Source organism: Pan troglodytes, chromosome 4 (genome assembly GCF_028858775.2).
Source record: "Pan troglodytes isolate AG18354 chromosome 4, NHGRI_mPanTro3-v2.0_pri, whole genome shotgun sequence".
NCBI classification, from domain to species: Eukaryota; Metazoa; Chordata; class Mammalia; order Primates; family Hominidae; genus Pan; species Pan troglodytes.
This window is the reverse complement of record NC_072402.2, coordinates 38,712,326-38,725,900: the sequence shown is the minus strand read 5'-3', so window position 1 is coordinate 38,725,900 and position 13,575 is coordinate 38,712,326. Positions and strand designations below refer to the sequence as shown.

The 13,575-nt window shown below is 38.5% G+C and overlaps 1 protein-coding gene across 10 annotated transcripts in view; it reads left to right on the top strand.

Moving 5' to 3' along the window:
• The window catches only part of PDE8B (phosphodiesterase 8B), a 247,221-nt gene that overhangs the window by 131,572 nt on the left and 102,074 nt on the right, over positions 1-13,575 (top strand). For all 10 annotated transcript variants that reach the window (XM_054684286.2, XM_054684284.2, XM_517695.9 and 7 more), the window contains exon 3: positions 12,789-12,979. In XM_054684286.2, coding sequence (XP_054540261.1) covers positions 12,789-12,979 — 191 coding nt within the window. The remainder of the gene's footprint in view (positions 1-12,788; positions 12,980-13,575) is intronic.

Genomic DNA, 13,575 nt, shown 5'->3' with positions numbered 1-13,575 from the left:
TGCCTAGAACTTTCTCTGGTAGTTACCATTAATTGAGAAGATGGTTGACAAATGATAGCTGTTGCTGTTGTGTGGGAATAGAAGATGATAAAATGCTCCCCTACATCTTCTATGTGACTTAAGCCAAGCAGCCTACTGGGCTCTGTAACACAGCAGGAACTGGTGTCCAAGGATACAAGGCCCAACCACCTGTAGGACTGACTTCACTCTAATAATGGCAGCAACTATGTCCTCCTTGCAGCCCTTCCAGGTTCCTGTGCCCCCTTAAGAGAAACATGTATGAAGAGGGAGTTTGTACCCGTTTAAATAATTTCTAAATCCTTATCTGCATATAAGCCATCCTGTTAGGCCTAAATAAGTTAACTTCTTCCTTGTAAAAACTGTAGCTTATTAGCACCTGGAATCTTGCCCTGTACTTGGGACAAGTAAAGATGCAGAAAAGATGTAAACAAGTCAACCAACATATAGATGAAAGTGAAAAACCAAGCAAGGAAATGTGCTATTTGATTTATGAGCAAATGGAAAAAGAAAATAGTGTTTTATAGTTGCTTGGAAAAAGAAATGCAAATCTAGGAAAGGAAAAAAAAAGGAAGAGATTAGCTTGGGAAAATTTGATGAAAACAAATTTAGGAACAGAGAGAGAGAGAAAAATAAACACCAGCCACAACTATTTGTATAGAATACAAACAAATGGAAAATTTCAGTAATCATTCTGAGCCATGTCCTTTGTACTCCAATTTTGAATAAAGGCAATAACAAATAAAGGCATTGATATCAAGGACTTATTCCCAAAGCAATTTCCAGAATACTTTTTGGGATTAGTGTGGTTTTAGATCAATTTCATTTACCTTCATTTTTGTCCTATGCTACACTGGCAATAAATGTTCATAAGGATGTCTCATTCTTTTAAAAATGTAAGTTGTCAAATGTTAAAATATTTCAAATATTCATAAAGGTGCATGTGTGTACCAACACCCACTTCTATCAAATATTAATGATATGTCTTATTTGTTTCAGAGTTTTCTCAGAAACAAAAGATTGTGGATACTGTTTAAGCCCTTTATTTATCCCTTTGCTACCCCTTTCTTTCCTTTCTGAAAGCAACCACTATGATACGTATTTGTATACTCACTCTTCGTATGTATGTGTCCATTCATAATATGTACACTTGTTTTGAATGCTTTTTAGCTCTCTTTGAAAGGTGTTGTGCTATACACATCGTTCTTCATTCATCAGTTGGTGTCATATCTAAGAATTCATTGCCTAATCTAAGGTTGTAAACATTTACTTCTTTGTTTTCTTCTAAGAGTTTTATAGTTTTAGATCTTACATTTAGCTCTATGATCCATTTTGGGTTAATTTTTGTTTATGGTGTGAGGTAGGGGCTTTATTTTTATCTAGTTGTCTTAGCAGCATTTGTTAAAAAATACTCTTCTCCATTGAATTGTCTTGGCATCTTTGTCGAAAATCAGTCATAAATGTGAGGATTTACTTTTGGACTCTCAGTTCTATTCCATTGATTTATATGTCTGTCCTTATCCAGTACCACACTGTCTTGATTAGTGTAATTTTTTAGTAAGTTTTGAAGTTGTGAAGTGTAAGTCCTCCAACTTAGTCTCATTTTTCAAGATTATTTTGGCTTTCTGTGTCCCTTGCATCTTTGTATGAATTTTAGGACCATTTTGTCAATTTCTGTGGGGGCTTCGGGGAGCTAGCTGGGATTTTGATAGGGATTGCAATGAATCTATAGACCAATTTCAGGAGTATTACTATGTTAACAATTTTGTTTTCCAGTCTATGACCATGAAATATCTTTCTATTTTGCAGGATCTTGTATCCTGCAAGCTTGCTGAACTCATGTATTAGTTTTTTGTGAATATAGAAATTCCTATAATCCTAAGGATTATGTATTATAGGATTAAATTCCTTAGGATTTTCTATGTACAAGATCATGGCCCAATCTAGATGCTTTTTTTTCTTCTCTTGCCGAATTGCCCTAGCTAAAACCTCCAGAACAATGGTGTGTTTAGCTTTTTAAGATACTTCTAGACCTTTTCTCAAAGTACCATTTTACACTCTTACCAGCAATATGAGATTTCTGGTTACTCTAAATCCTTGATAATATTTGATGTTGTGAGTCTTTTAAATTTTAGCTATTCTGGTGGATGAGTAGTATTATCTCATCATGATTTAAATTTGCATTTCTCCATGACTCATGATGAGCACTTTTTTATTTGTTTATTGGCCATTCCTCTATTTTCTTTTGTGAAGTGTTTGGTCAAGTCTTCTCCTCATTTTTTAATTGGGTTAATTTTTAAAAGTTATTGAGTTGTATGAGTTCTTTATATATTCTTGTTATGACTCCTTTGTCAGATTCTGAGAACATTTTCTCTCAATCCGTGGCTATTTTATTCATTTTCATAACTCTGGCTTTTGAACAATAATTTTTCATTTTGAAGAAATCTTTCACTTTTTAAAAATGGTTATTGCTTTCTGTGCTTTAAAAATCTTTACTCCCAGGTCAAGAAGATAATTTCTTGTTTTCTTCTAGAGACTTTATTGTTTTAACTTTTAATTTTAGATCTATAATCTACCTCAAGTTAGTTTTTGTGTGCAGTGTGATATGGGTGTCAAGGCTGATCCCCCCACCCCACCATATTAATGTCTGATTGTTTCCAGCTCCACTTATTACAAAGACTATTCTTCCCCATTGAATTGCTTTGATGCCTTTGCTACTGATTTTTTTTATATTTGTTGCAGCTTGTTTGGTGGCCAGGTATGTAGTCAATTTTTAGATTAATACTCCACAAAAAGTGATAAAAAGATGTATTCTCTATTTGTTGGACAGAGGGTCCTATTTACATGAATTACTTCAATTTCATTAATCGTGCTATTCAAACCATCTCTATTAATTTTTGACTTAAATTTTGTGACTATGTGATCTATCAGTTTCTAATTACAGTGGATTTGTTGAAATCATCAATATCTGTTAATTCTTGCTGGTATTTTGCGTCTGTGTTGTTAGGTGTATCCAAGTTCTTGATTATTGTATATTCTTGATGACTGTCCCTTTTATCATTACATAGTGTCCTTCTTTAACCTTTTCCCTTATATTCTGTTTTATCTGTTGGTAATATTGCCAGGCCAGCTACCTTTCTTTAACATTTTCCTAGTTATCTTTTTCTGTTTTTTTCTTTCAGAAACAAAAGATTGCAGATACTTTATAACTTTATTTTGAGTAGCCTCTTTTAAGCAGCATATTGGGGTTTTTTTTTTCAATAAAAATATGGGAAATAAAATCTGTTTCTATAATCTTTGTCTTTTAATAGGTGAGTTAAATCTGATTACATTGAGTGTGAATACTGATATAGTTTTATTTTGTATTTTCTATTTATTAATCTTTTCCTTTTTTATTGTTTCTTGTTTCTGCTTATTATCAAGTTCGGAATGTTTTTGAAGTTACATTTTCTTTTCTCTAATATAGGTATACTTCTATTCTTTTAGTGGTTACCCTGAAATTATTATTACTATTATTATTGAGACAAAGTCTCGTTCTGTCACCCAGGCTGGAGTGCAGTGGCACGATCTCGGCTCACTGCAAACTCTGCCTCCTGGGTTCAAGCGATTCTTCTGCCTCAGCCTCCCAAGTACCTGGGACTACAGGTGCATGCCACCAAGCCTGGCTAATTTTTGTATTTTCAGTAGAGATGGGGTTTCACCATATTGGCCAGGCTGGTATCGAACTTCTGACCTCGTGATTTGCCTACCTTGGCCTCCCAAAGTGCTGGGATTACAGGGGTGAGCCACCGTGCCCGGCCTGAAATTATTTTTAATATGCTTGCTTAGCAGTCAAATTTTATAACAAAATCTCGCCATACTATCTTTCTGTCTTCTCAAACATGATACAGTCCTTTGCAGAATTTAAGTACATCCTGACAGCCCCACTCTCCCACAACTGAAAAACACTTGTCTATAAATTTGAATGTATTATATGTGGCATATTAAAACATACAAAAATATTTTTGATATGTGCTCATAACCTATGAAACATAATAACAAATTGAATATCATAAACTCATAAGCCTGCCACCCAGTGCAAGACCTGGAACATTACCAGTGCTACGGTATATCCCATTGATTTCCCTCATGTGAGTTTGGCTCCAAATAGCAGCAGATGCAAGTGGTAAAGAGTACCTCTTTGAGTGAAGGACACAATAATTAAGGGTTTCTTTTAAAAAAGATAATAAGCTCAACTTAGAACCAAGGATGGCTTCACATGGTCTCATTCAAACATAGAGTTTGACTCAATGATTCGTGCAATAAGAATCTACTGAGTACCTCCTATGTTCAGGGCTCTATGCTAAGTGTTGCAGGGGAGAGAGAGAAGGCACCATGTTCCCTGACCACAGAGAGAGGTCTGGAAGGTCAGTTTTATTGTCTATAACACACTAACTTTCAGTGTATTGTTATCTAGTGTTTTTATGCTTCTTCTACTAACATTGCAATTGACTTAGAAAAATGAAGCTATGTCCTAATGTTTTTATTTTACTTTTTTTTCTCCTTGAAGAAAACTATTCTGTTGCTTCACTGCAATGCCAAAAATATTAATTAGCTACATCAGCCAGAGCCCTTAGGGCTTGGGAGGAAGTGGCTTGATAAGAATATTTCGGGATAGAGTTGCTTTTGAGGGTGCATTTCTGAGCTCATCAGGGGAAATTTACTCCCATGTCAGGAAATGTACTCCCATGGGGCTCCACACACCCCACACAGAGCTGGCAGGAGCACAGTTAGGAGTAGAATGGGTTGGAAGTGCGGAGTGGTGCTGTGGAGCACGTCTCTCCTGGGTGAGTTGATGTGACCCACAGGGAAAGTCATATTTTCCAATCTTGGCTAGAAAATAAAAAGCAGAGGAAGTGTTATGAGGCAGAGATTCAAATCAACATGATACTGTCTGAAAAATCAAGTGGCCTTTTCTTCATCCATACCTGGAACACATTTACTTCCCCAGTGTGCAGAATGTATGTGTTTCTGCTTAGAGAGTCCCGTCCCCATTCCCGTCATGCTGGGCTTTCCAACTGGACTTGGAAATGGATCCCCACAGCTGTGACCTAAGCTTTTTCTTAGCAAGGTCACACATCTCCTTTCAAAGCCTGGCCAAGATGATGAAACCCCGTCTTTACTAAAAATACAAAAATTAGTCGGGTGTGGTGGCGGGCATCTGTAATCCCAGCTACTCTGGAGGCTGAGGCAGAGAATTGCTTGAACCTGGGAGGTGGAGGTTGCAGTGAGCCAACATCGCACCATTGCACTCCAGCCTGGGCAACAGAGTGAGACGCCATCTCAAAAAAAAAAAAACAAAAAAACACAACAACAACAACAAAAACCACCTTATTCTTCCATGTTGTAGGGCATGGGTTTTCTGGAACCATTATATTTTGGGGATTTTATATAGTGGAGATCACATGGCCTCATAGGGAGCTGACCTTCACACATTAAGTGAAATGACTGAGGGATGGAGATGTTCAGACTCAGTAACTTGCTGTGGTCAGCATTTCTTTTGCTGTCTGTCCTTACTGCTGCTACCAGGTTGTGTCTTCTACCTCGTCCAGCCAGTTTCAAAGAACCATAGAGTTGTTAAGAATTTTCATCTAATATTATAGGTAAAAATATTTATGGTGCTGAGAGATAGTAAGTTACTTAACATAGTGATTACAAAGGCCCTGGGGTCAGGCCAGCCTCGGTTCACATCTTGCTGGCAGTGCAGCTATGGACAAGTTTTTTAACCATCTAAGCCTCAGTTTCCATGTCTATAAAATAGGGATAATGCCCAACTCCAAAGAGTTTCTCTAACGGGTTATTGAGTGAGACAGTATGTTTCTAGTGCATTCAGTATAGTGGCTGGCCCTTAGAAAATTCCCATTAAACTATAGCTGTAATCAGCATCACTTTCCTAGGGACATTTAAGGAAAGTTCTCAGACCATTTTTTTTTTCAACTCAAATGACCCCTCCCCTGATCAAATTGGCCACTTGTTTAGTATTATGCAGACACAGCTTATGTGATCTATATATGTGGTCTGCTTTAGAAGCTCCGTTACCAGGTGTTTGCTTAAAGCCAAACCAAATATTCCAAAAACTGGATGTTTAATGGTAGACATTGACAATCCATTTGAAGACACATAGATACACCCTCATTTAGAAATAACACTAGTAATAATGAACACCTATATTGCCTTATTCAAGATGAGGAAAAGTTAGTTTTTGTTTTCATCTTTTTTTATAATTAGCCATCACCAGATAAAGTAGTTTCATTCTAATTTAGCTGTCAAAGACAGATTATTGCTAGCCTCAAAAAGATATGTTTCAGCTTTCTTTGAGGTCTTTGTAGTTACCTTTGAAAAGCAGGTATCTCTTGCTTTGTACAGTTCCAATGTGCACAGATTTCATGGTTTACTTAGATAACACCAGACCCCCAACAACATGTTTCAAATTGCGGTTACATCAGTGTTTTAACTGTGAATAAATGCATAAAGCATAAACTTTGCAGCTGGCTCTTCAGTCCACAAATCACTATGTAAATAACAAATGTGCAGCATCATCAGTAACCTATCGCTTTTTTTAACCATAACTTTTTTTAGCCAAAGACTCTGGTTGGTTTCTGCCTATCTGTTATTCAGCCTAAGTACAGACAGCAAAGCATGTAGTTGTGTTGCCTCCTATCTCTCCGTGATAAACCCAAATGACATTATGCAAAAATAGATCATCGAAAGAGGGAATGAGCTAACAAAGATGAAAGTGCAGTGAAGAGATGCAAAATGATAATGCTGTGAGTGAAATTTGAATCAAATGTAAATGGACTTAGAGGAGAAATAGTTGACTGTGGAAAGCCGACACTGCTGTCTTTGAGAGATTCTAGACATGTAGCTGGTAGAAGTTAGTGAATGCAAGTTCATCAACATAAATGAGGACAGCGGTGTGGCAAAAAGGATGAAGATGTCATAGAGGAAGTGAGGCCAGCAAAAAACTTCACATTAATGAAAGGAGCTCTGGGGATATTGCATGATACTGAAAGCACAGAGGATAAAATGTCAGCAGCTGATCCAAAGTTAGGAGTATGACAATTTGCCAAGGCATAGGAAAGATGCTCACTTCGTATCATAACTTATACAACTAGAAGAAGGTGGCGAGCACTGTCCAAACTACTCTTGATAAATTTTTTAAAATAAATAAAACATCTTAATTTTCAATGTTTCTAATATTTTAAGTTACAGTATATTAAATAAATTTTAGCTTTATATTTTTTCATTTCCCTATATATTTATAACCAAGAATAAGAAAATTTTCAGTATGTTGACACAAATTTTTAAAGGTCACAAAACAATCATAATTTTTACCATTATTTATTAAGATAGCTTTACATGGTCATTTTTTCATTTTTATTTTTATAGAATATAAAAATGCAGATTTCTTGCATGCATATATTGTGTACTGGCTTTCAGTGTACCCATCACCCGAAAAGTGAAAAATGTACCCACTACGTAAGTTTTCAACCCTCGTGCATGGTCATTATTACAGTCTGATTCTACTATGCAAAGTGAGGATTGCCGATAGCTATGTTCTGACTATGGACAGAACACAAGTTGGCTGAGCTCTGCTCCAGAAAGAGGTTTCCTCATTGTTCCAGGCTTCAGCCCAGATCAGTTCTGCATCTTCTCCTCTTTTGCTGTGTTTACAAGGGTACAGTGAGATTGATGTGACAAAACTACTTCCTTCTGCTTGTTCTCCTGTGCTTGGATTCTTGTCCATGCTTTGTTTATCTGTGGTCACCACTTATTGGTGCATTTATTATAATTATCTGCTTCCTTGACTGGAGCCCAGGGGAAGAGACTGGCCTATGGCTATTTCTGTCATCTTTTTATTCCCAGTTCTTAACATCTTGCATAACAAGTCATCAATAAATATTCTTTGAACGAATGTTGAGGATATTATTTTGAGCAAGCACAAGGTCAGTTTGCTGTTACTCTTTACAGATCAAGTTCAGTTATAACACCATTAGTAATGATTTTTCAAAAATATATTTTGCAGAATCATTTATATGAGTTAATCATTTATTGACCTCAGTTAATAGTCAATAAATCTTAAAAAATGGCCATGTCAAAGAAATCAGAAATACTGATACACAGAATATTAAAGCTGAAGAGGGACTGCATTACTTAAGTTTTGTTTTGTTTTTATTTTTTGGTTGCAAGTAATAACTGCCTTATACCAAAAAAGTACATAAGTAAATAAGAAATGTATTAGAAGGATAGTGCAATTTTTTTTTCAGACTCCAAGAAAGAGTTGAAAAGGGTGGGTGGCTTGCGAAGGGTGTCCATGGGCCATCTCTGAGCCGTTTGACATCAGCAGTTTAACATTCTTCCATCAGTATCTCTATTTTTTTTTTTTTTTTTGAGACGGAGTTTCTCTCTTGTTGCCCAGGCTGGAGTGCAATGGCACGATCTCAGCTCACTGCAACCTCTCTGCCTCTCGGGTTCAAGCAATTCTCCTGCTTCAGCCTCCTGAGTAGCTGGGATTACAGGCATGCACCACCACGCCTGGCTAATTTTGTATTTTTGGTAGAGACAGGGTTTCTCCATGTTGGTCAGGCTGGTCTCAAACTCCCGACCTCAGGTGATCCACCCACTTGGCCTCCCAAAGTGCTGGGATTACAAGCGTAAGCCACCGTGCCCAGCCAATATCTCTATTCTTAATGGGCCACAGGTCCCAGTTCCTAGCCTTTATGTCTCTCTGTTCAAATTCCAAATTCCCAGAAACAGAATATCATTAGCCTAGCTATAGCCTGGGAGATGGGAACAAAGAGTCCAATTTGGGCTACTTGGATCTACTTCTTTCCTGGAGAAGGTATTATTTTTAAGAGCTAGGCAGATATTTTTAAAAGGTGATTACTATAGTGTTTTACTCTGAAGTATATATTCTTTATTCCCATAAATTTTCACTTTGCTTAGGAATTGAATAATTGAAAAGCAGTCTTTCTAAATTTTTTATATATAGGAAAAAATTTAAATATTAGCCAAAGAAATTCTCTCCTGAGTGCCTTACCATACCTAAATAATAAGATCTGTTGGCCTTGCAACAGATACAGATTTTATTATTCAGGTATGGTAAGGCCAACAGATCTAGGAACAATTGGCATTGAAAAAATCATTACAGTTCCCAGAGCGGGAGGCACAGCATGCCACCCAGGGCCACACTGGGAAGCACGGCAGTCAGTCAGGAGGCACAGGGAGTGGGAGGAGATCCCGGGCAAGAGCCTCCACTGTGGTTTCCATGGGAAGGCTTGGGTGAGGCAGGGTGAGCAGGGTTAGGCTAGGCTAGTCTGATTAATTTCAGAAAGGTCTGGGACATATTGGTGGTTCTAGTTGTCTGGTACCTGGCCCTAGGGTGATTAGGGTTGGGGAATTGTGGCCTGGAGTGTAAGAGCCAAAGGTGGTGGTGGTTGGGGAGTGGGCTCTGGATTGGTTGATTTGCATATGAAGGGCATGCTCACAGGAGAATTGTGTGCTATCTCTAGGAATTAGCAACCCTGAGAAGGGCAGTCCTTCCAGGGTCAGCAAAGCCCCAGAAGTCAAAGCATCAGAAACACAGAAAATAAAAATATGCAATTAATACAGCTGTCCACCTTCAATCAGTTTTGTGAGTTTCCATGTGAAATCCAGTTTTGTAACACCTTCAAATGTCCTAGAAGGCCTTATCATGGTCTAGCCCTCTGCCGTGAACTTGACCTGCTCCCACCCTTTTGCCCTCACACCCTCCCTTCAGTCACCCAGGCTCCCTTGCAGTCCTTAGAACACACCAGGGGCTCATAGAACTCTGCCTGGAATGCTTTTCCTTCCAACATAAACTGGGCTTGCTTTTCTCTTGCCTTCAGGCATTTGCTCACACGTCACTTTCTCAGCAGGACCTATCCTAACTGCCTACTTCCTTCTGCTGCCGGCACCCACTCCTGACCCCCTTACTCTGCTCTGCCGGGTTTCACATAGCACCTGTCATTTATTACCATTCTGTATAATGTGCTTACTTAATATTCTATTTATTGTGTGTGCCTCTACCACCACAATGCAAAGAGTCTTTATTTTGTTCATCAACATACCATAAGCAGTTAAAAGCAGTGTTTCTGAAAATCAGTGATAGCTGTTGTAATGCCCAACAAGAGAATTGTTATATTCTTACTGTATTAGTCAAAGATTGAGGCATAATGGTGTCAAGGAAATATAAGTTGCTGAGATTCTTGTTTAGAAATCCATAATTCAGCCAGACAGGTGAGAGACAAGAAATGTTTCACCTTTTTTGACTTCTAGGTTTGGCATATTGAGTTTCTTGTGTTAATACCACAGCTACACCAAGTAAAAGGTTATTGACTTTTTGCACCAACCAGTTTATTCTACCTGATTTTTCTCATTCAGGCTTCCTTGTTAACAGTTTGATTTGAAGGCTTTCATTATCAAAATCCACAAGGTTGTGTCCTTCATTTTTCTTGGGAGAGCCACCTCCTGTTTCTTCCTGGAAGGAACTCTGTGGCTGGAAATGTTAGGAGCTTCATGGGCTGAAGAAGGACAGACCCTAGCCAGTCCAGGGTGCTCCTAACAAATGGCATGTATAATATATCCAGATATTTATTGATATTAAGGAATTATTGGGGAGGTTTAGATATGAAATGATATTGTGGTTTTCAAACCACAATATCATTTCATATCTAAACAATCTAAACAAAAATATCTTTTTAAACAAATGGGTAGGGATAGAGATGAACTCACATTGGCTAGGAGTTGGTTATTGCTGAAGCCGGGTAAGGAGTACATGAGTTTCATTATATTATTGTTTCTACTTTTCTATATACTTCCAATTTTCAATTAATAAAAGTATTTTTCAGCTGGGCATGTGGCTCATGCTTGTGATCCCAGCACTTTGGGAGGCCGAGGTGGGTGGATCATGAGGTCAGGAGTTCGAGACCAGCCTGGCCAACATGGCGAAACCCCATTTCTACTAAAAAAATACAAAAATTAGCCAGGCATGGTGGCGGGCGCCTGTAATCCCAGCTACTCGGGAGGCTGAGGCAGGAGAATCACTTGAACCTGGGAGGTGGAGGTTGCAGTGAGCCGAGATTGTGCCATTGTGCTCTAGCCTTGGTGACAAGAGCAAGACTCCATCTCAAAAACAAACAAACAACAAAAAAAAGTATTTTTCAAATGTAATAGTAATGATTGGACAATTTGGCTTGTTTCTGATTTTAAGTGAAACACGTTTGGTGTTTCACCATGATGAATATATTGACTATTGACTCAAAAGCTCTTCATGTTGAGAAACTACCCTTCTATTGCTAATTATTTAAACCAGACGTGGGTGCAGAAGAATATTGAGTGCCTTAACAATATCTTGAGATTACTATAGGTTTTTCTTATTAGATCTACTGCTGGGAGGTGGTTTTACATGTTATTCATAGTAAAGCCCTCTTGCATTTCTCAGAAGACCCCACAGGTAGTTATTTTTTCATTTCTCAGATATTTGCTGAACATCTAGGAAGTGCCAGCCTGGTGCTGGGCATGGGGGGTACAAGCATGGAACAAGCCAGGCCGAGCCCTCACTCTCCTGAAGCTTACTTCTCCAGTGAGGGAGATGGACCGTAAATACATAAATGAGCTCAGGTGGTGGTAGGGTAGTCTGTGTCTTTCCAGCTGGCAGAGAATCTGTGTTCCTGGACCCAAGGGATGATGAGGGGGAAACTGTGTAAAGTATTGCTACCTTCTTTCCTGTGGGCGGAATTGCTTCTCAATGAGACAGTTCATCAATCGAAGCACTTTTCCCTCAACTTAGCTCCATCAGCTTTACATTTCATGATCATTCTTTCCAGATTCTGGCAAAGATTGGATGTTAAAATTCATTTTTGAGGTTGTTTTGAGTTCCCTTACTTCCTTATGTCTATAGGTATTTTAGTGCTAAGTTCAAAGAGGTGGGCTCCAGGGACTTAAAGGCAAATACCACTTGCAACTGGAATCCAATATATGTATTGTAAATGTAAACCATAATCTAACCTGTGTTAACTATCTCATTAATAATTTTACTTATTTAAAAACAAAGCTAATTAGGAAATTAGAAATACTTGTAATTGCAGTGAGTAATAATCACCACCAGAGTGAATGGGCACCTTCTCTGTGCTTATTCAGTTCTCAGAACTAACTTATGTGGCACTGTTCTTTCACTCTTAGAGCCCAGAAACTATAGGCCAAAGAGGTGAAATACCTTGTTCAAAGACCACTGTAACCAACTGGAGGAGCTGGGATTTGAACCCTGGTAGCTTCCCTCTAGAGGCCCCATTTTTAACCAGTATACCATAGGCCTGGTCTTTTGGTTGTTTTGGGGGGATTGTTTTTGGCTTTGTTTTAGACAGGGTCTCACTCTGTTGCCCAGCTGGAGTGCAGTGGTGCAATCATGGTTCACTGGAGCTTCTACCTCCCAGGCTCAAGCGATCTTTTCATCTCAGCCTCCTGAGTAGTGGAGACCACAGGCATGTGCTACTGTGCCTGGCTAATTTTTTTGTATTTTTTGTAGAGGCAGGGTTTTGCCGTGTTGCCCTGACTGGTCTTGAACACCTGGGCTTAAGTAGTCCACTGCCTCAGCCTCCCAAAGAGCTGGGATTACAGGCATGAGCCACTGCGCCTGGCCAATAGGCTTGTTTTTAATAGTCTCTATGGATGATGATTTATTTCAAGATGCTCTTTTTGTTGTGTTTCAGGTTTTGCTGATCTTTGCAAAGGAAGATAGTCAGAGCGATGGCTTCTGGTGGGCCTGCGACAGAGCTGGTTATAGATGCAATATTGCTCGGACTCCAGAGTCAGCCCTTGAATGCTTTCTTGATAAGCATCATGAAATTATTGTAATTGATCATAGACAAACTCAGAACTTCGATGCAGAAGCGGTGTGCAGGTACCTTCTCTAATTTAATATGCTTAGTAAATGTTCACTTTACATCTTAAAATGAATTTCGTTTATAGATATCTTTAGTTTATTTCAAATATTTTTAAAATATGCGTTGATGTTTTTAAGCAGTGTATACAGATGTCTGTGGTGAAAGCTATAGCTCCTTCCTGTAGATTTCTCTCTCCTCTTCTACTTTTCCACATTTGAGTTGTACTAAATTTAGAGGTGTGAGCTGGGCTCCCCTGATAACTTCAGGGTATTCCCCCCACCCTGTGTATTGCTCATAAAAGACATTAAAATTCACACAGTTCGCATTACACAGATACGGTTTGGATTTAAACTAGCTATTTTAATCTTCATTATTCTCTCCCAAAATGAACATCGGAAATGTGTGAAATATAAATTTTTTCCTGCCTGACACAGATGGGTAGATCCCATAGCAGGCTTCCCAGTCATGGAGTGAATGCAGCCACTTTTGCAGCAACAGAAAATCTTCCAGGGACCAAAACCCCCTGCTTGTTTATAGAAATGCTTGCACTCTGGGGAGGAAACACAGGCCTGTTCATAAATAAATGCTCAGTCATAAGAGTTAGCTCTGGATG